General features: G+C 46.0%; 1 protein-coding gene across 2 annotated transcripts in view; it reads left to right on the top strand.

Annotated features, from left to right (window-relative positions):
- The window catches only part of NGEF (neuronal guanine nucleotide exchange factor), a 54205-nt gene that overhangs the window by 25682 nt on the left and 5694 nt on the right, over positions 1-22829 (top strand). For both annotated transcript variants that reach the window (XM_076341694.1, XM_076341696.1), the window contains 10 exons: positions 289-477; positions 602-711; positions 5499-5773; positions 13089-13249; positions 13471-13623; positions 15628-15757; positions 16519-16593; positions 18560-18649; positions 20321-20484; positions 21541-21696. In XM_076341694.1, the coding sequence (XP_076197809.1) occupies positions 289-477; positions 602-711; positions 5499-5773; positions 13089-13249; positions 13471-13623; positions 15628-15757; positions 16519-16593; positions 18560-18649; positions 20321-20484; positions 21541-21696 (1503 nt within the window). The remainder of the gene's footprint in view (positions 1-288; positions 478-601; positions 712-5498; positions 5774-13088; positions 13250-13470; positions 13624-15627; positions 15758-16518; positions 16594-18559; positions 18650-20320; positions 20485-21540; positions 21697-22829) is intronic.

Below are 22829 nucleotides of genomic sequence, written 5' to 3' on the forward strand. Positions count from 1 at the left end.
CTCTGAGGGGATTTTGAGGGGTCTCTGTGGGGAAAATTTGTGGCGATGCCTGAGGGGGGTCTGAGGGGAGGTTTTGAGGGGGGCTCTGTGCGGATTTTGGGGGGAGAACCCGAGGGGGTTCTGGGGAGGTTTGGGAAGGCTCTGAGGGGATTTGGGTGGAGAGCCCCTGGGGACGCCTGACGGGGGGTCTGAGGAGAGGCTCTGAGCGGGTCTGGGGTCTCAGAGGGTCTCGGGGGGCTGCGGAGGCGCCCCGGGGGCGGCCGCAGCTCCCCTCTCCCTCCCGCGCAGGCTGCTGCCTTCCTACCCCTGTTACCGTGGCAACCGCCCGGGCTCCCCCAGCCCCGCGCCGCTGCCGCCGCTGCCGCCGCCGGAGCTGCTCGGCAGCCGCCTGCCGCCGCCGGCCATGGAGCTGCTGGCCGCGGCACTCAGCGCCGCCTGCGCCCTCGACCAGGACGGCTCGACGGGACAGCCCGGCAGGTGAGCGGGGGGGTGGGTACTTTGGGGGGGGGGGGGGGGGCCCGAGGGGCCGCGCCCGAGGACGGAGGGGGGCGCCCCTCCGCTGCCCCGCCGCCGCGGCTCAGGGTGCCTCCGCCTCGCACAGGGAGCCCCCCGCGGCCGCTGAGGAGAGCCCTGCCGCCGCCACCGCCGAGGCGCCGCCGCCCGCTCACCCCATGACGGCCGACTCCTGGAGGAACCTCATCGAGCACATCGGTAAGGAGCCGTCCCCCGTCTCGGTCCCCCCCGGCGGGGGGATCCGGCCGGGGTGTCTGGCGGCCGCGCTCTCCCACAACTTCGCCGCTGTTCCCGTTCCCCGCACTCGCGGCAGCACAGCAGCCCCTAGAGGTGCCGCCGCGGCGGGCCGGGCCCCTCACCCGAGCCGAGCCGCCGTCTCCCTCCCCCTAAACCCCCAAAACAGTAGCGTTTAGCGAATGAAACCCAGATCTAAACCCAAGCGGTACATGGCAGGAGGGAGCCTCAGGCAGGCGTAAGGCGGTTGTGTTGCGGGAACCCCACTCTCTGTCCTTGCTATGAAAACCTCTTGCTGTTGGTGTAAAACATAATAACCATGGCCTTAGAGGTGGATTTTTGCTGTCTTTAGGGGCATCAGGTTTGCATGCTGCCTGGCAGATCTAATGCTGTTGCTGAGCAGCTTTACCTCCATTCATAAATAACAATTACTTCTTGTAATTACAAAGCAGTTAATCGTTAAGGCTACAGCCAACTTTCTGCTGAAATCTGATTTTGCATACTCAAAAAGACATAAGACTAAAGTGCTGGGTCAGTTATCCTGTTGGGCATTAGCCGTATGCACCAGGGTCAGTGTGTATTTGTAACGGCCACTGGCATAGCATTTGCAATGGAGGAGTAATTTATTTTATCATTTGTGGTATCTTTGTAAAGGCAGAGTTGAGGTTATCTGGGTGGCTGTGGAGGAGAGGACTGTTACGCTTTTGCTCTTGTGGTATTTTTGAATTGGTTTTTTTTTTGGTGGGATGCGGAGAGGACCTTCACAGCTTGTTCCTTGGTTTCCCACATCTGAATTGTGACATTCCTCAGAGAGATTTGGGCAACTGCAAAATTAACCCCCATCCTGAAGCAGGTTTTACGGTGGGAATACAGAAGCTTCATTTTTAAACAGTTCTGTTCAATTTTAGGAAATGAAACTGCAAGATACTTGAATCTAGAGGGCAGGAATGTAGCACTTTGCATGGGAAAATCAGATAGATAACTCTCATGAGCAGCAAGGCAAACCTCCCTGGCAGGAACGCTGGTTTCTCATGCTGTCTCTGGGAGAGGAGAGCAGCTGCAGTTTGGTCTAAGATTGTGGCAGGCAGGGCTGACTCTTGGAGTGCTTGATGCCACTGGGACAGTGCTGGGGAAGGAGGCTGGTGTGAAACCAGCAGCCTGCCAGCGTCTATCAGACAAAACAGCCGAGTTCGGGGCCTTCTGGAGGAAAGTGGTGAACAATTTGCATGGATGTTGCCAAATCTGTTACTTGCTTTTGGCTGTGTAGGTACTGATCTCTCAAGGCAGATGTGTCAATACATTGTCAGTTTACTGGGACTGTGCTAAGAGGCATAATAAAAATACTAAAACCAGCAGGACTTCAAAGCAACCCAGTTGCTATATTCATATATATTTTTATGTGCTGTATACCAGAGGGAAGCCATGCGATAGCTCTGCACACGTCAGTGTAACTGCAGATTGGTCTGTTGCACCTTAACAGAGGAGACAGGGTTTTGACAACCGGAGATGCTATGCTAATCCCCAACAGAGAGGTCATTTCAAATGGCTGGAGCACACTCGCTCCTTTCCCTCCCTCCTGCCTTTGAAGCATTAATGGACTTTTTGCCTGAAACTGGAGCAGAGAATTTCAGAGAAAATGTCTCTGGACCTCCTGAGATTTTACATAGCTTTCAATGTAATAACGTTTACTTTAAGAGCACTGCGAACTCTCTTAAGGTGAGCATTTTCCACAATTAGTAACTAGTTTTTCAATTCCCTTCCCAGTTTTTGAGAGAGCTGGGAAGGGAGACCGTGACAGCAAAATTAAATAGAATAAACTCAAAGGGAAAAGTCTGTTATGTACTATACAAACTATGTAAACACCCTTTAGGAAGATCAGCCTTAACCATTTAAGTCAACAGGCGACACCAAGTGCTCTGACCACATGGTTAACCTGTAGCCAGGTTACAGTAGGGACAGCTGGGACATTAAGCAATGAATGGAGCTCGTACAGCCCTCTGACATTTTGTACTTGTTCACTTACTAAATGCCAGCATTTACTAAATTGTCATATCTTCTGGGTCACATTCAACTACTGATCTCAGCTTCTTTCTACACAGTCAGTTCCCAGATGTATTGCTCTCCTTTCAACATGTCAGAACCCTGTTCCCTGACCTTGCATCTGTTACGCCACCCGTTCTGTGCTGTGACCATCTCCTGCTTCATCTAGAGTAGGCTTTTGCATGGCTTCTCTCCCTCTCTCTCTCATCTAAGCCTTTGCTGTACCCATTGTAACCTCATTACTGACATTTGGATGGACCTTTTACACCAAGATAGCAAGGATATCTTTTATCCTTGCTACCACAACCCTCTTTGTTTCTTCCTACCCTTCTTCTGCCTAAACATCTACCTGTCTTTTGTCTTTCTTCTGGTATCACCTTTCTGCTTCCTCCCCATATTGCTGTCTGTGGTAGAGCTTCAGCCAGTCTCTCTTCAGCTCCCTCCTTAAAATGAGTTACCTTGCTGTCAGTTCCGAATGAGTTCTGGTGGTAGATGCCTTTAGTCAATCAGATCTCCCCATGTCCATATTTGCTTTTGCCTGCCCCTGAAGGTTCCATAGGTCTTACCTGTTTGGTTGGTCGGACAGGGAACCTGGAAACGAAATCAAGTTTCATTATCTGGATTTTATTTCCTTAAAAGCAAGGGGGAAATTTGTCTTGAGGATCTTTTTAAAGGGCTGCTCCCCAGATCTGCACAAGGGACACTAAATCCCCCTTACACAAAATATCCTTAACTGCCTCTGATTTGCAGGGCAGACCCACCAGCACAACATGGCTGTACGATCAGAAACTGCAAGTATAATAATCTCCAATATGAGTAAAATAGATAGATTATGCTTCAGTTTCCCAGCATGTTTTCCCTTGAATCAAGCACTGCCCATACTGCTGCAGGGTGTTACTTCCCAGCCTGTCCTGCTCTCTGGTGCGCAGTTCGGTGGAGCAGAAAGTACCCAGTGCCCTACCGCACCAGAGCCTTCAAGCACAGGCTGAGCTTACAGATCAGTACCACTGAAAGCAGCTCTGATTTAGCAGGCTCTCCGCTCCATTCTTGAAAGAGCCTTTCCACCCCACTACATCCTCAGCACCCTCACTGATGCTGAATAACAGACAGAAATGCTTAGGAAAGCCATGTAAGCCCAGTTGATGCAGAGATAAATTATATAAGTAGCAGCAGTATGCAAAACTTCAGGGGAAGTCTTCTGTCTTCAGTTATTGTGTAGGAAGCTAACAGAAGACTGTATGGTTTCCTAGGCACAGCTACCCTTATTGCTATTTTAATCCAGTGTTTAACGTCTTTCCAGGGAGAACAGATAACAGGGTACACTCGCAGACTGCAGTAATGCTGTCCTTGTGCCTGCGCTTTTCCCCAGCATATTTCTGATATAGTTATAACAGTGACTGGTACAGAGACTCATGAAAACTGGCCCAGAGATTTAATAGGCAGTAACATCTATGTTTCTGCCCTCCCTAAGCAAACTCTTGACCCAGTTGTCTCTCACCTTATTACACACAGAATCTGCTTCTGAGATCCAATATCATGAATGCATGTGACCAGATAGATTTTAACCCCTAATGATTCAGACAAAATAAATTATGTAGGTTTTTTTTTAACATCAAGGACTTTTCTCTTTATTCATTCATGTTACACTTTGCAATTCAAGTATAAACCAAGGGAGGTAATGTAAATTGTGCTCCTTCAATTTGAGTAAGTGAGGAGAGTGACTCAGAGCAGGCTCATGCTCTCCTCTTTTCCTATCTTCTGAATTACATTTTATATTCAAACAATTAATATTCTGGGTCCTACAGATGGCTTAGAAAGAGAAATGGGATAGTTAGGAAGCCCTAGGAGAGACAAAGGATCTTCTGAAGATGGCCAAGGAATTTCAGGATTCCTACCCTTTTTGTGCTGTCAGTTGAAATCAAGGGTGGGGGCAAATTCTGTGCAATTTCATCTGCTCCAGAATTTAGTAATTGAAACTCAGAAGACACCTCATGTGATCGATGCGCCGCAAGATGGTATGAATTGAGAGTCTTTTCCTTAGTGCTATGGCATTCAGGTACCTTTTGAATGTTAATTTTGTACCTTCAATCATCATAGAAACTGAGAAGGAAGACAGAAGGAAATTAAACAACACGTCTAAGGCTAACCACTAAGTCAATACCAAAACAAACTAGTAACTAACTGGAGCTTGTTGTCCCAATGCTTCACCTCTCCAATGCCTTAAGAGCAGCTCAGTGTTTCCTCCTTAAGGATTTTCATGGCCATCAAATTGCTCCTTTAAAGTAGTTTCAATGTATGCAGTATTACTTTTCCAGACACACGCTTACACATACCTATCAATCTATATGACTTGTAACATAATAATATTGCAGAGAAAATCAAGGTTTAAAAGAAACATTTAAAAGCCTGGAAAATACAAACTGCTTCTTTTACGTCTTCCGATTGATCATGGATTCATCTGACTGTGTTACTAAATGTTTTGTGAGAGCAGATTGTTGACAACACTTTAGATTTAGAAATGGCCTTCCATTTATAGTTTCCACTTCTGGCTGAAATAGGAATGCCATAATTGGCTTTTTCGCTCAGCATGGAAGGGATCTCTCTCACCTCTGCTGAGGTGAACTAATGCAAAACAAATATCCTTTCCCAGAATACATTTCTACTCTGTTGTTCAGCTGTAACCTTTCAGACCTGTTAATGTTGCCTCCTAGGGCTCTTGTATCAGGAGTATCGAGATAAATCTACACGTCAGGAGATTGAAACCAGACGACTGCAGGATTCACAGACAGACCCTGAGGAGAGTTCACCCAGTGAGGAAACCCCATCTGAAGCAGAACCTACAAGTACAACTGAAAGCAAAGCTCCACCACAAATCAGTTTGCTGAGGAACTCCAACTCCAGGTTCAACTTATGGCAGGATCTTCCTGAGATCCGGAGCAGCGGGGTCCTCAGCATCCTCCAGCCAGATGAGATCAAGCTGCAGGAGGTAATGGGGGAAGGTGGAGTGTTTCTTAACTGGGTTGCTGCTTAAAAGAGTGAGAGTGAATTAAGTCAAATGATCAAGATTTAAAAATTAAAAGCTTCATAGCAGTCACAGACAAGCCTTGCCCTGCTGAGTACTTTTTTGTGTTGCACTGGTTAGCACCACTCACTCTTTTTTTGAAACTACAGATGTTGTTCTCTATGCTATTGCTGCTGGACATTTCTGTAGCAAAAAAAGAACTTCTTTTCCCTTTTCTAATTCAGTGTTAGGAACAATTTACAAAGGAAGGGAGGGATAATGAAGAGGCTCTTGCAATAGAGTTTTGGTTCCCAGTGCACATTAATCCTCTTCTGTAGTTACTAGCGGGATACATACTTTCCACCAGAAATCTTAGAAGAATTCAACCGTTAACTGTAATCTGTTTTAAATATGATGGCATTAACGGAAAGGGAAGAGATGGATATTGATAAGCTTCCTTATTTTTAAATGTTGTTACTTGGAGTCTTATGCAAAAGACTGTAAAAATTATGTAAATTATGTAAAAAATAATGACAGGTATATTTGGATTTTAGCCATACAGTGCAGTGACATCACTGTTTAAGAGTCCTACACTGTTAATTTACAGGGCTGCATCAAACAATGAAAGGAGTAGGTGGAGGTAGCTGCCGCAATTAATGAAAACATCAGTCACATAACAATTTACAACTGGTTGCTATTTTGGATAGCATGGGGAGCGTGAGTGCTCTTTGTCAATGCATAGCACTTCATTTGTAGCCAGCCGTGGAGATGAACAAGCCTTGTTTAGTGTGTGGTGTGTGTTGTAATACAAGCAATGGGCCTTCAAAGGCTCGATCCTATGAGTCCTACTATGTTCCTGCGCCAGGATTGCTTCTGGTGAGACCGTTATGGCAGTGTATCTGTTCAGCCCTGGCTCATGAGATTGTACCCAAAGTGCTGAAGAACATCTCAGGGTGTGAGCAGTTCCCCCTAAATTTACTTGGATTTGCACAATCAACATTTATGAATCCCTTGTGTATGTAGTGCCACCCTAGTTCTGGCCAAGGCTGTAACTTCACTGTTACACTGGAAAGGCTCATCTTGTGAACTGCAGGGGTGTGATGGGCAGGGCTTACACCCTTAGTGGAAGGGACCGGTGTTTCTACAGGGTAGCTTGGGCTGGCAAGCACAGGCTGTTAGTGTGTCAGGGTTATGGCTGAAGGTGACTAAAATGATTTTTGCTTTTCCGTGTTCTTCTTCTGCACTGGTTATTTCCATATCGGATTTGTTCTGTTTACCTGGCAAAACACCGTACTTTTAACTGCCAGCATTACAAACACAATCTGGCATCTGAAAAATTACAAGCTTTTCTTTTTCTTTCTGCTTCAAAATGAAGAGTCTTTTACAGAGAAACATTTGCTTAGAAGTTTGCATTATAGATTTCAAAACCTGCCATTTCTGTTGAGTTACGTTCATTACCTGTAGGTGTTTTAAGGAAAAAAATCTCTGTGCTGCTAAACCCCAACATTAAGTGTGCTGAATTTTCTTCTCTCTGCTTAAATAACAAGAGAAATAGAGCAGATGGGGATGGGACAGTGCTGCCTTAAAGAAGTGCTGTGCTTTCCCCTGATGTTAGTTTATCAGAGCTGAAATTTTCTTCCTGTTTGTTCTGGGATTAGCACAGTAAGAGATTATAAAATTGCTCAAAGCCAGAAAGCTGTGAAATTGGCTGAACATTGAATAGATAAAGTGGAGAATTTGCTTTGTGAGGAGAGTCAAGGACAGAAAACAAGGAGGGCTGGAGAAATCACTGAGGCAATTAAAGAGATGATGTTGAATTCAGCCTTGCTATAAGCAAGCACTGCTTGCTCCTGCAGTGCTGGAACTGTACTCACATTGGATATGAATTGGGAGTGTGAGTTGTACATAAGGGCTTGATTAAGGTGGATGTAAATTGTTCAGCTTCATGAAGGAGAATTGGAGGAATTTACCTGAAGTACAGAGCAGCAGAAGTTCTGGAGTAAATGTCATAAGGACAAAATCGTACCTTTATGACCCATTTTATCTTCAAAGCTTTGGTAAACACAGGGACTAGAAGAGCTTGCAGCTTTTCAGTCAGGAAAGGTAGAACAAGAGTATTATTTAGACCACAGGGAGGAATACCAGTACACAAACGGAAAGAAAGTTGAAGCAAACACCCCTGTTCACAGCTGAGAAAGGGAACACCACCATAGCTGTGATGGAGCAGGGCTTAAACAGACAGAAAAAAAGTTGCTCATCTGCAGTAATCTGCAAAATGAAAGAGACAAGAACAAGAAGAGGAATCTGGTCTTTGTTATTGGCGATGATGGAAAATGACTAAGCAGGTTATCAATACAAGGTAAAAACCAAGACACAGGTGTTTTTCAAGCATCAAAACAAGAAACTTGACTGGAAGAGCAATGGATGTTTGAAAAGTGTCATGGAAGGCAATTTGTCATTGTCCCCATTGGAAAAAATGAGCCAGAAAATGGAGTTTCAGGAAGGAAAAAAAAAAACCACCACCAAAAAACATAAAAACCACATCCACCCTCCAGCAATTTCAGCAAAAAAATGTTGCAGCATGACCCATTAGCCCGGGAACTCAAACAGAATTCAGACCGCGATGGCCTTTGCCACACCAGTCTTTTTCATCTGAAGTGAACGTGAGAGTAGCAAGATGTAAAACAACTGGAAGTGTCACAAAAAATGTGGGTGCAAATGCAGAAAAAGGAAGAACAAAAGAAAAAGCAAAAGACATGTTACAAACCACAGAGGTCAGGGAAATACGAAAATTATGTGCTACTGGAATAATTATCAGAAATGACTAAGTCATTGCTAGGGTAGTTTTAATTATCCAGACATCTGTTGAGCATCAAACAGCAAAACATAAATCACCAAGGGCTTTCTTTTAGCTATCTAGAAAATGTAATGATGCAAGAAGAACAAGACAAAAGAAATGTTGTTTGGGTTCTGACATGGGGTCAATGTGGAGGAAATGACAGGCAGCATGTATGTACCAGGAGGAACAAGTGACTAGAGAGAAACACACTCCCTGTATTATATGTGATTTAGGTTGAAACAAATTCTTTCACCAAGGTACTAGGCTCTGAAGAGGTAGTGATCCAGAGATTAGAAGAAACGACATTTAATCAGTGAAACTTCTTTCAGCATGAACCTTAAATTAGATATTGGTATGGCCTTTTTGTGGAGCGGCTCCGGTTTATTCCTCTTTCCCAGTTCAGTTCTTTACCTTTCAGTTTGTCCTTGTTGTATTTACTGTATAGTTCCTTCATTTTATCCTTTTCTGCTTGCTAACTGTATTGATTTTCCTACACCATGTTCATCTTCTGTTTTTTAGGAGATTCCGAGCTGAGTGGAACTCACCCAGAACAATTTACTAATAAAAATAGTTCAGCAAAGTATTCTCAATCTTGGAACTGAACCATTTTTTCTGAGATGTATGAGCTTTGATAAAGTTTTTGCCAGGGATTATTTGGATTCAGGTCACTGGTGTTAGAAAAAGGGGCAGAGACAGACTAATCTGCACAGTGTGTCATGGTGTGAATTTAGATCAGAGAGCTGCTGCTCCGCAAATATTCTTTGCTCAAGCAAAAGAGGGACTTGAACCTGGGTGTGTGCACTGGTGACATGGCCTCTGTGTGGAAAAGTGCATTTGACAGGCAGTCTTTCTCTCTTGTTCCATTTTCACAAAAATGTCCAGAAAATATTTCATTTTCTTTCCTTCTTTGAGCAAACCTTAGATTTCAAACCTCCAGAGAGCTCTCGTGCTGGACTTACTGCACTTCTAGCAGGTGGATGTCAGACCGGTCCTGTGAAGGCAACCAGGTCTGAGAGCTGGTCACAGCCAATGCCATGGCATCGGATCAGAACAACATTCATCCTAGACTAGACCAGAATTCCCGCTTCTTACCTGGTGGTTTACATGAAAAGCAGGGCCATTGGGAACAGATATTTCCAGTCTATGCAATAAACCACCATATTGTCTCAATAGGAATTTAGCCTGTAGGATTACTTACTCTTGTCTTTGGTGACTCTGAATTTTTCTCCTTTTTTATCTTCTACATTTCCTTCTTCCTTAGGCTTCACTTCTCTTTTCCTTTCTCAGTCTCTCTGCCAAAACATAAGCAATGAAAACAATTAGTATAGCTTTTACGTGACTATGAGATTTCATGAAGTTAATGACCCAGAGGACTGATGGAACAGTGTTGGTCACGTTTCCAAGAGATAGTTTCAGACTATTTGTACACTGGGGAAGATAGTATTACATCAATTGAAATTTAGTTCAAATTTTTTTTCTAGTTATTTTTTCAATTCTGAGACCAGAAGCTCATGCTCTTTTTTCTAGTGACTGTTTAGAGCTAGCAAAGTTCAGTTATTCCAGAGAGGTCACATCATTGCGTCACATGGTTGGATGTTTGGTGCCAGTTTAGGAGGTTTGCAGCTCATACTTGCCATTCGAAAGGGAAACAGCAGTCTGGGCTGCTTGGAGTAGGTACTTTGGGTCTGCAACCAGCTGGATCTCCAAAGTAAATTAAGAAACTTGTGCCTTGCACATGCTGTGAACGCTTCCAGAAGCTTGTCCCAATCAGTGGAGATGTTCTTTACAACATGTTCTTTACTTTCCTAGCATCTCCTTTAAATCAGAACTCAGTGCATATTGATATTTTCACTATGGATTTCATTATATCTTTAGTATGGCTTGCACTATGCACATGCCCATGCAGGTCTAGCACCCCCCACTATGGTGAACAGCAAACACACACAAATTAATTTCTCCAAACATAGGCAGAGGGGCTTCTGCAGATCAGGAAGCACCCTTCTAGATGAAGCAAGTTGTCTGAGGGTTTAAAGGCTGTGGTAGAATGGCAGGTCTTGATCTTGGCTCTCATGGCCATCCTGCAATCAAACCTGGCAGAAAAAAAGTCCTGGCTTGGAGTATCTGGAAAGCTGCAGTGCAAAATGACTGGTGGTAGTGATCCCCAGGATATCTGGAAGGGACAGGCTGTCCCAGCACGTCCTGTCTTACTCTTTGTTGTATCTTTACCTATTTCCACTTCTCCTCTCATTTATCAAATAAAAAGGTACAGTTAAAGCTGTAAGAGGTGCATTTAGGACCTAGCTAGTCATGCAGAGGGAGAGAGAGAGGTTCTCTCTCAGGTTCACCAGCTGCCCTGGTGAAGCTGTTGGAAGAAGCTGAGCTGATACTCCTCCACTTTTCTCATTGGGAATCTGGCTTTGGAAAAAAAAAAAAACATCCTCTTTTTCCTTAAACACCAGCTGTTCCACATACACTGACCAAGTACATTCACTTCTACCCACACCCTTTGCTCTGTCTCCCTTCTGGGGGCTGTGCAGGCACAGTTTCCTTCTCTGGTGCAGGAAAGGACCACCTGTTTGACTTAACTGCCCTCTGGGAATATTTCCTAGGCTACCAATCCTACAAGGAGCTGAAATGTCACTTCAACTGATATTTTAGCAGCTCTGGATTGAGTAATGGCCCCTCCTTGCTGTGCCCATCCTCCCAGATCTTGGACTGCAGTCAGGAATATAACCCAGGTCTCTGTACCTCAGGTTCTTCTGTGATGCATAAGGATATTTCCAGGAAAAGGCCAAAAACTGATCAGCGGAGAATTTAAAATCATTTCTTCAAAAAGAAAAAAACCAAAAAAACCCCACAACCCAAAAAAAGAACAACCAAGCCACAAGACAGACCCCCGGCTAATTTGGAAGATATTTTTCCATATCCACAGCACAAAAAATACTGCTCCAGTGGATCTCCTCAACTCTAGCTGGGCCCCTGTAGCCTCTGAGAGCCGGCAGAGCTCAGGGACTTGCACCCGCACTGCCTGGCCAGCTCCCACCCTCACCAGGGTGCAGCAGAGGAGCTGTGGGCAGTAGGGGAGCTTGGGCTCAAGGGTCAAAGCAGGTTTCGGTTCAAGGAAGCGAGACTTTCACTGAGCTACCAAAAGGTTCCTCTTTCAGTAGTGGCAGCTTGGGCCAGCCCCGGGATGAGGAGCCCAAAATGCACCTTCATCAAGAGATGTCTGAAGGATTTTTCATTGTATTGAAGCCCTTGTGAGAACCTTCAGTTAATCTTACTTCAACTAATGGATTCAGTATCTGTGTAAATAATCACCTTTTCTATCTACCTCTGAACAAAGACAACAAAGACTTGCCTGGAGAGTAAGGGAGCTCTGTGTGGTAATAGCGGACTGTCCCTGCGGCACCTGATGTAGGCAGGCGGCTTTATATCCTTGTCTCATTAAATTGTTTTTTACCTCTGAACCAAACCATCGATTTGTCTTTCTGCTTCCCCAGACCACATCCCTGGCCTAAAGAAGCCAGGTTTTGCTCCAGAGTTCTCTCTTCTAACAGGAGAAGCAAGGACTGAAATACGGAGATTATTTACGACTTACGGTAGTAGTTAGAGGCTACTGTGTCTTGTCCCAGTCCTTGGTGAATTGGGTCAGAAAAGTGTATGGCCAGGGTTGACCAGGGAGCCTCACTTGGACAGTAACAGCTGTATTTCCTTTGGGTCAGGGAAGACACAGGTGCCTGGAGCACCACAGCTGTGTATTTGTATTAGCTCTGCCCCAAGGAGCACATGTTGTACACTGGGTCTGCAGTTTGCTGTACATCCCAGCCCGTACACCATGGCTTTTCTAAAACAAGAGTGTAGATGGTGCAAGGACACCCTCCTGGGTAGCACAATAAGCCACAACAAGCAGAGCAAGAAGCCAGCGCTGTCATGATCAGCAGGGTGTTGGAGGGTGTATGGGGGCTGCCAAAGGGAGCTCCCCGAAAAGGAGATGAAAGTGCAGGGCTGTGACAAGTGGGCACAGAGGGGGCTGGTGCCTGGAGCAGCCTCAGGTCAAGACTGAGTGACACCAGGAAGGAAGGAGGGAGCCCATGAAGTGCTCTTATGTGTGCTGCTCTTATGTGTGCACATGCACAAAATCAGACTGCTTATATATAATGAGAAAAGGAGATAATTCTGCTGGAGAGATTCAGTGGAAGGAAATGTGGTTCGAACAACTTAGGAGAGAGACAGAAGGAGCCAGGGCTGATGGTTGAGGGAGGAAATCTTCCCCATTCAAGTCACTATCCTGTGTAACACATGGCAAACACCATTGCATGCTTACCTCTCCCCATGCTCTGGGCCTGGAGGGTGGGTGCAAGGTCCATGACTGTGCAGCACAGATGTTCTCTTTAGCATTATGTGTGCCTCTATAAAATTAGAAGGTACCTGCTGATATCCTTCTTTGGGATTGTCCCCCAGGCCATGTTTGAGCTGGTTACTTCCGAAGCCTCGTATTACAAGAGTCTGAATCTGCTGGTGTCCCACTTCATGGAGAACGAACGTCTGAAAAAGATCTTACACCAGTCTGAGGCACACATCCTCTTCTCCAATGTCCTGGATGTCATGGCTGTTAGTGAGCGGTAAGACAACTGCTGCTGGATTTTTGTCCAGCTGAATGGCATCACTTTAGCTAACCTCATTTGTAGAGGGATGGAGGAACTGACTAGTGGCAGTCTGTTACCCACTGTCTTTTCAAAGAGCCTGTGGAGACATTCATTGCTTTGAACCCCAAGGGCTTCTTCTGGGAACTACCTGGGACAGACAGGTCACAATTAATATGAGCGCTGGGTTTCTCATCTAGCTTCCTGTTGGACCTCGAGCAGCGGGTGGAGGAGAATATTGTGATCTCGGATGTGTGCGATATTGTCTACCAGCATACAGTTAACCACTTCTCTGTGTACATCACCTACGTCTCCAACCAGACCTACCAGGAGAGAGCTTACAAGCAGCTTCTGTGAGTTCCAGTGCTTGGTGCTAAATTATTTTGCAAAATTATGTAAGCCACGGAGTTAGCTGTAATTTTGATATTTATGAGAAAGGGCTAGATAGCACAGAAACAGGATTTCCCACTTTACTGATTTTTAACTGCACCTATAAAAAGAAAACACAATTAAAAGGCTTTATAGTAAGGGTGGGGTGATATAGTATGCAAGTAACATACCAAGTAAATTCAGAGCCAGCAGTTCCCAACTGTAGGAAATATTTATGGTGTACATGGGGACACACACTTGTGAAATGTATGTATTTTTAAACTGCAAGTAGAGGCAAGAGATTGAAAGGCCAAGAATATAATACAGCTCTCTGATGACAAGAACAGCCACTGCTTTTCCCGAGCTTCTCAGCAAGGCATTTGACCTTCCCAAAGTAGAGAAATTTTTTTTTTTCAGAACAAGAAAATTTTCTTAAAAGGAAAAAAAAAAAGCCATTTTCTTCACATTCTGGTGTTACACACACAGATGTTATCTAGGCCTGAGGATATAATCCAAGATATTTTTGCAGTATTTTTCAAGTTTAGCAAATCTTTTGGTCTGGTAGGAATACACTTATGCCAGCTCAAACCAAAGAGTGCCCTACAAGCTTGTCTTTGAGCAGGAGAATTAATTTTTCTTTAGTTACAATGTCCTGGATTCTTTCAGGACAGCCCATTGCACATGCTGCACTGTATTTCCTCCACATAGCAGCAGCTGGTTCAGAGGAGTGTAACAAGCCCTAATCCTTTCCTTTCTCTGCTCTCCAGCTTTTGAGGCAAAAAAACACTTTAAGGGGCCTCTGTTGAGCTTGGTCAACTGTTCTCTCCAAAAGGAGGGTACTGCAGGGTTTCCTTCAGAGGTGAACAGTATAGCTGCAGAATATAAACAGTTTGCCTAGAGCCATTAGTTAAACACTCAGAAGCAAAGCAGCAATAGGCTGGATTACTTGAGCTTGAAAAGGACCTGTTGGAGATAGAGGTATTCCTAGATATTAATTCAGAGATCAGGATTTTTTTTGTCTGTGGGAGAACCTAAAGCAAATTGAAAAGAACAGACTCCCTTCCACAGGCTCCTGGTTAGCACAAGAATTTTGCAGCACTTGGCTGAACTCGAAGCCTGAGCTGTGTCACAGTTCACCCCATTTGGCTGTTCCTCAGACACATGCAGGTCCATTCTGCTGTGGCTCTGGTGAGTCACACCATCACACAAGTACCTGCTGCAGCAGGGAGAAACGCTTACAATGGCTTCTCTTGGATCGTTGCAAGTCACACATGGTAAAGATAGGTTTCGTATAGTTCGCAATGTCTTCTCATCCATGCTGTTTCTGCTAGCCAGGACTCCAGCAATGTAAGCTTTCCTCAAGGCCCCACAATTGCCAAGAGGCATTGTCTTTGACTATGGCAGCTGGGGCTTGTGAGGCTGCTCTGTGCAGCTGTGTCCATGGCCCAGCAATGCCCTCATCTGCTGGAAACACCATCAAAGAAAGCCCAGGCATGGCCCATGCCCTTCTCAGGCCAGATAATGATTTCCATCCTCCGGCTAAGCAGGCAGGAGTAGCCAAGCTTGAGCTGTTTTGTGGCTTGTCTTGTTCTTATGACTGTGTGAATTTCACCTTGTCACAGAGATCCAACTGTGTAAAAATATATAATTATGCCTCTGACTCATCTACTTGAACACACACCCCATTCACACACACCTACGCACACAGCGTATGCTGCTGAGCTAGATGTGCTAACACATGTGAACACTACCATGGCTTGTACATTAAAAGTCTATTTTTTCCCTCCACCAACACTATAAACAGTTCTAGAGTTAAACTAAAATACACCTAGAAGCATTCAGTCCCCTCCTCCCCTCTTTTCTCTTATTGGGAGAGGCCAGGCAGATGCTGTCTCTGGGACCAAGCTGCTTTTGGGTCACCAGCCACATACCAGAGTCGCAGGCAGGGTAGCACTCAAAGCCCTCACCTTCTCTCTCTCTCCTCTCAGCCAGGACAAGCCAGCTTTCCGGGAAGTGATCTCACAGCTGGAGCTGGATCCCAAGTGCAAAGGCCTGTCCTTTTCTTCCTTCCTGATTCTGCCGTTTCAAAGGATCACTCGGCTCAAGCTGCTGGTGCAGGTAGAGTTTTGCTCTTCTATCCCTCCCAAAGGTCTTCTAGATCAGTTGTGAATGAGGCTTAGATACAGCCACGATCAACCCTAGAGCTGGGTGAAGCCTTTCCATAGAATCAGACATTCTCAACAACTATAGAAAAAAGATTTCAGTCACTCAGAAACCATCCCCAAGTTAGTGTTGAATTTGCCAGATAGCTTTTACTGAGCAAAAGAGTTGAGGAACTTTGTCGAGCTGCTAGAAGGGGTAGCAACCGTCCATCAACCCAGCTGTCTGATGGTTAGGATGCTGACAGGCAGATGTATAGTGCAGAACAGCTGCAGAACATGGAAATGCTCCATGTGTAATACTCTGCATCATGGTGGCTTGGACCAGACTCTGTCAGCCATCTTCCCCTTGTGCTTTGCCAGCTTGTCTAAACACTGTGCTGGAAGACATGCTTCTAGGGATGAGGAAACAGCTCAGTCCCAAGTGGTCTTATCCCACTGGGATTACCAGTAGCACTGACTGTTAGTGCCAGCTCTAGCTATTTTTATTTATTCATTTATTTTTATGAAATAGGAGTTTGCCTGCTATATTTCTTTTAGATACAAGGTCAGATGGGAACAAGTTTTAATGAAAAAGAGGAACTAGGAGGTGAGAGTCACTGTACTCTGTCACCTATCCTGTAATTAGGCTGATGGCCAGAAATAACTCTGAGGCTAGCAAAGACTTTTCTGTGCTGTCAGATTGGGATCAGAGTTAACACAGCCTTTCCTCCCCTGCAGAATATTTTGAAGAAAGTGGAAGAGAAGTCTGACAGGGAAACCACTGCCCTGGATGCACATAAAGAGCTGGAAACAGTAAGTTTGAATGAGCTAACTGAAGGCCATTAAGATTAAACCATTGTGCTCATTCCCCCCCCCTCCCCCCCCCCACCCCCCCAAGAAAAGACCTACAAACTATATTAATTCCTGGAGCTGTCCCTTTGAATCCTGTCACTGAGTAATTTTTTTTTCTTAAGTCTTCCTTGCTCTCCAAGATGGACTAATCTAGCAGCACTTAGATGTCAGTGATGAGGAATCCCTTGCTAACAACAGATGTGTATGTTTCCGCTGTAGGAAGGGGCAGAGAGAATGTTTTCCCTTGGGGTCTTCACAAATACAAATTGTTTTTGCAGATACCTGAAGGTGACGGATCCCACTGAGAGATGTAATTAGCTGCAACAGGCAATAGAGTACAACTGTGTCAGGTTTCCTCCAATACAGCACACTTCTTCCTCTGACCTAGAATAACAGTTTCTTAATGAAGTACTCAAGCTTGCTTTTAGCCCTCTTCCCTGAAGCTGGTAGGTAGGTGTGGTGTTCAGTTGTGCTAGTTACTGCTGTGTACAAAACACCGGGAAGGCATCAGGATGTTTTCCATCTGGGCTGTTCCTGACACTGTCAGACAGGGTGATCCCAACTCCAGACTACATATCTGAATGATCTGGACATAGCTGGCAGCTACGTGGGCTGGGACAGAGTGTTTGAACCCTTCTCCATCAGAAGCTTGGAACATCTCTTGAATCCTGCAGTTCAATATAAGTATTTGAAGTTGAAAACTGTGCTAGAACGTCAGCCTGAGGATACGGTTGCAGCTTCTGACTGAAATACTAGAACAAAATGGGCTCTTGGATTTGCCCTGAAGTAGTCTAGGAAGCGTACGCTTTGGAGATCGCTAGGGATAAAGACAGAGACCTTAGCAATGGAGAATGTTCTGCATTAGTTAGTATTTGCAGAATCCCTCATGATATATCTGGTAGCCAATTGTTTTTCCATTAGTCAAAAGCCTGAGGAAAGCGGTTCCAGTAGTATGCAGATGACTACAACTGCTGATGGAAAAATGTTCTTTTTATATTCAGCTGTCAGTGACTCGTGATCATTTTCATAACTCCCTTTGCTTATCCTCCCTTTTTAGTTATCTGAAAATGTTTAAGTTTAGATGCCTAATGTCCAGCTAGGTGCAGGCATCACAACAGAGACCATCTGGTGCTTGTTTTCTTTATAGGTATCCTATTTGATAGGTAGGAACTGATCGCTGTTTCAGTTGCTGTTATTCTGGTAGATTTTGAGTAGCAGAAACAGAGCACAAAGCGGAGCTTGTTCTCCAGCATGATTTTTCTACCTAGCCAGTTCTCAAGAGAGTTGCTCCTTATAAAACAGGCAGTGGCATCTAGGTTAAGGTCCCTGTAATAGGGTAGTGCCTGCACGTTGGTTGTGGTTTTTCAGTTAAAAGTTTGTACTCAGAACACAGCTGGGCTCTGTATGATGAACATCTCTTTCCCCGGGACATTTCATAGCCTTGGCATCTGGTGCTGCTTGGCAGAACCACGGCATTTGCATCTTTGAAATGAGGATCTTTGGCTTCATTCTCTTCTTGAAGATGATACTGCGCGTGTACCTTGTTTCAAATGTTGGGGACAAGAAAGATGAGATACATGGTGTGTCAGAATCTGGCAAATGAACTGTTCCCTTTGCTGTGCAATCAGGAGTGTTGCTTAATGGTTCAGTAACTGAATGCAGCCATCTAACATGTCCTCTGATAGTTAGCTTCCAGCTATAACATCTTCTGGGGGGGTTCTCTCTCTCTCTCTCTCTCTCTCTCTCTCTCTCTCTCTCTCTCTCTCTTTTCTCATGCAAATACAGTGCTGACAGAAGAGCTTGACTTCGTCAATTATTGTTACGGCAGGGCACTTACCCTGTCATGGTCAGGCCTTTCTGTGCTGTCCGTTATCACTTACCTGCTTAAGGCCAGTGGAGGCAAATCTTTCTACTCTCTCTTTCCTAGGTGGTGAAAGCATGTAATGAAGGTGTCAGGAAGATGAGCCGAACAGAGCAGATGATCAGCATCCAGAAGAAACTGGAATTCAAGATCAAGGTATAAGCATAGGCTGGTAACCCTTTGCAGACAGCGAACCAACAGTATCCAGGTGTTGTGCACACATACATGGCAGTAGTAACCTAGTTGCACTCCTTTTAGTGAGTGTTCAGTGGTGGCCTGGTCCACGCTGTCCCCCTCCAAAGCCTTTGAAGGGGATGCTGCTGCTGCAGGCACTGCATCTGTCCATGTGATCGTGCACGCATGCTGCAGAGGCTGGGGGCAGCACTGAGGCCAGTGTGTTGTCCGTGTACACAGATGTGACACGCTCATATCAAACTGCCTGTGCGCAGTGGGAGGCTTCTGCTCCAGCACTCAGTTCCTTCTCACCTCTCTTCAAAATGCAGGTCAGCTTTCAGCTATTATTTTACATTACAAATGACATTAAAGGAAAATGAAAGCTACAAAACAAAACACTTCAAAGCTGGAAAATACTAAAATGAAGACTGTCGCACCATTTTAATTCATCCCTGCATTTATGCGTTATGTACAGTCTCTAATTACCTGCTGATGACCTATTTTGGCTCCACTCAGGGAATGACTTAATCAATATTTAGGGGTGTCTGACCAGGTCATTTAATATATGCCATGAAACTCCAGTGCTGAGTATAAAGTTGCCAATTCTTTTGAGTACTATGGAGATGCTTCTCAGATCTGTCTGCTTCACAAACTTTAAGGAGCATATTTAGCTTCCTAGCAATCTTTTTACGTACCTGGACAACTGAAGCAAAAAAATTTGAGACAATTTGTTTGGAAAGCCACACTGGGTGCCCAAGAATTTGATTTTCCAGAGCACTTTACCAGTGTGTCAGGGCTAGACCACAGTCCACAGGACAGCAGTAGATTGGGGTAGCCACAAGACAGCCTTCATCTCTTGTAAAGCTGAGGCTGTAGTGACAGGCAGGAGCTGGTTCATCCCTGGAGCAGGTCTGCCTTGGGCACTGGTGCAGACAGGGCTCCTCTGGTGAAGAGAGTGCAAGAGTGTGAAAAAGACTGTGCCACCATGCATGTGTCAAACACAGGGAGGGACTGAATGTGGAAAGAGTAGCAGTTATGCAAGTATTTTCCAGTATTTCAGTCATTTGACTGGAAGTGTAGTGTTCTTACAAGACGTGCTTTGTTCTGGGCTTCTTGTTTTTAACACAAATGTGTGGTAAAACTCTAGCAAAAGTGCTGTTGTGGCTGTGTGGACAGTATCTCCTCCTGACTGGGACAGACCCAACCAGTGAGAACCCGTTTAACCTGGATTTTTTGTAGCCAAAAGGCCAAATACACGTTTTTGAAAGTCAGTCTCCCTGGCCAGAAAGGCTTAGCCCAGGTGATGAGACATGGGATCTCCCAGATACAGATCAGGCTGTGCAGGGCCTAGCCTGGTGTTTAAATCCAGCACTTGGCACTCCAGCATCGCTGTCCTTGAGTGTTTGTTCATTCTCAGGCCCCTGCTGTGTCCCTGTCTGAGCTCTGTTACACTCTGTGCCGGGCTCTGGTGTGGATGGCAGAGCACATTGACCTCTCTGTCCAGCTCTGCTCCATCTTCAGCAGTGCCAGCTGTGGTAACGGGGGCTGACTACCGTTCCTTCTGCATCTCCTGTTGCTTTCAGCATCTTAACCACATAAGCCCATGGGTTTTTGCTGCTCTCCTGATCTTCGCCATCTTTTCCTCACTTCTAGTCTGTGCCCATCATCTCTCACTCCCGCTGGCTACTGAAGCAGGGGGAATTGCAGCAAATGAATGGTCCAAAGACATCACGAACGCTTCGCACCAAGAAACTCTTCAGAGAAATCTACTTGTTCCTTTTCAATGATCTGCTGGTAATTTGCCGGCAAATTCCTGGGTGAGTGCAAAATTCAGGTAGTACGCAGGGCAATTCATTAGTCCTATTTGCCCCTGGGTTTATCCAAGCTGTGATGCTGTGCCCCCACCCTGTCCCCAGGCACAGGGAGGGCATCCTGGCCTGACCTGTACACCTGCCTCCAGCAGACACCTTGCCTTTGAGCACAGTTGACTCTTCATGGGTGGCACAGCTCTCTCCAGCTGAGAAGTTATGGCAAACGGGACTTGAAACAGATTCCAGGCCAGGTCTCCCAGCAGGGTAAGCGAGCATGTATCCACCAGTTTCTGCAGAGTGGCAGTGAGCTACATCAACTGGTGGGCTGACCCAGGAGGCCTATCTTCCTGTCAAGAGGTGATTTTTGACTCATCACTGCCTGAAGAACAGCTCAGACTTAGTCAGTTAAACTTCTGAGAAAGCAGGCTAGAAAATTTGAGCAGCAGGGAGGGGTATAAATTTAGGCCTGAGGCTAGCGGTTATATTTGACATGGTGTAACCTGGCTCAGGAGGAGGAGAATGTCATCATGCTTAGCACTATGTCTTGTGCTGCTAGACACCAGTGAAACACAGCAGCACAAACAGACAGGTCCCAGAGAACAGCGCATTCTTTGTAGTATTAACTAGACTCACCAGTAGAGAGCATCTCGCTAGTCCAACATTTCTAATAAACATGCTGCCTCAGTGTCTGTACGCCTAGAAATATTTTGCTTCTGCGGCAGCTGGTATCCAGAAAACAGAGGCATTTTACAAATAGGAATGAATTAAGCCTCACAGTCCCCTCTGAGGGAGCACCGTCTGTGTTTTGTACGTGGGGAGCTCAGACAGAGCAAGCAACTTGTTCTAGAGCATGCGGGATGCCTAAGGCAGAGCAAGGAGAGGGTCTCTTGCTTTGTGGTGGGTTTTCATAGCCACTCACTCATCTGTTCCCACAGCAGGGCATCTTTTATCCTCCTGCCATGCAGAGGTTCCTGGTCTGTGTCCCCAGTACAGTTCTGGGTGGCTGAAGCCAAAGTCTCCTGGGATAACTGCAGTTTTTCCTAATCCTCTAACCTCTCCCAGGGACAAGTACCAAGTGTTTGACTCGGCTCCCCGGGGGCTTCTTCGGGTAGAGGAGTTAGAAGACCAGGGGCAGAGTTTGGCCAATGTCTTCATCTTGAGGCTGCTGGAGAACGCAGATGACCGGGAGGCCAGCTACATGCTGAAGGCATCGTCCCAGTGAGTACAACAGTCACCCTGCCAGTGCTCAGCACTGCTCTCTCCCTACACCCATGCAAGGGCAGCACCCTGCATGCATGGGGGCCAGCTCTCTGGGCTTACCAGGGTCAGGCAGGCAGAAGTCCCACTGCTGCAGCTGGGCTGGCCCTACAAACCTCTCTGCCCAGGATGGCTCTCCTGAGGCCACCTTAGGTCTCTCCTACTGAAAGGTACTAGTGAACTAGACAGGTTTCTCTTCTGTATGGTGTATTTGTAGCATCCGGGGTGGAAGATGGAGGGGCACTTTGCATTCTGGGACAGAGGTCAGAAATCAGCCCCGGCACAGGAGCCTAACTGATTTACAGCCCGTAGCACATTCAGAAAGTAAAAGCAAGTAGGATGTACACTGTGCACACTCCAGCGGCTCAGCTGGCTCACTCGCAAAGATCAAGGCTGTGCCTGACCAGCCTTGTGAAGCAAAGTGGCTCCTGCTAGTAGGCAAAGGTGGAGAAGAGGCCTTTTCCTCAGCGCCTTCCACAGCTGATGCTGATCTTGCACAGCCCTTCTGCTGCTCGAGGCCTCCTTGTCTCCCCGGATACAGGGTTTTTTTGGCTCGCTGATTTTTCACTTCAGACTCTGACAAGCTCAGACTGGGCAAACGATTCAGCTGTGCCAACACAGACATGATTGTTTTGGAGCTCAGGGCATGGCTTTCTCATCAACCCAAGCCTTACCAGGCCCATGTTTTCTAGGCACAGCATCTGTGCTATTACAGGTGTATGTGTCCCACCAGTTAAACAGCTACTAGAGATGATGTGCACCCCCAGCTTGATGTTACTTTGCTGTCAGTAGGCCAGTGTTTGACATCCATATCCCTTAATGGACACCAGCCCCCGCTGGGACCGTGTGCTGCTGCAGCCCTGGGGGCTGCACCCTGACCCCCCCCCAGCACAGTGCAGCACTGGCATTGGGAAGACGAGCCACCAGCACAGCGAGCAACTGCACCTTCTCCCCAGACACGTGACTGCAGCTTTGCTGCTGACTGAAAATAGAGATGTCAGTCACATTATGCAGGGCAAGCACACATTTGACGTCTGTGAGACTTAGCTGTGCAGAGAATGATAAACCAGGCCAGGGCTTGCCTCAGCTCAGGG

Source organism: Aptenodytes patagonicus, chromosome 6, assembly GCF_965638725.1.
Source record: "Aptenodytes patagonicus chromosome 6, bAptPat1.pri.cur, whole genome shotgun sequence".
NCBI lineage: Eukaryota > Metazoa > Chordata > Aves > Sphenisciformes > Spheniscidae > Aptenodytes > Aptenodytes patagonicus.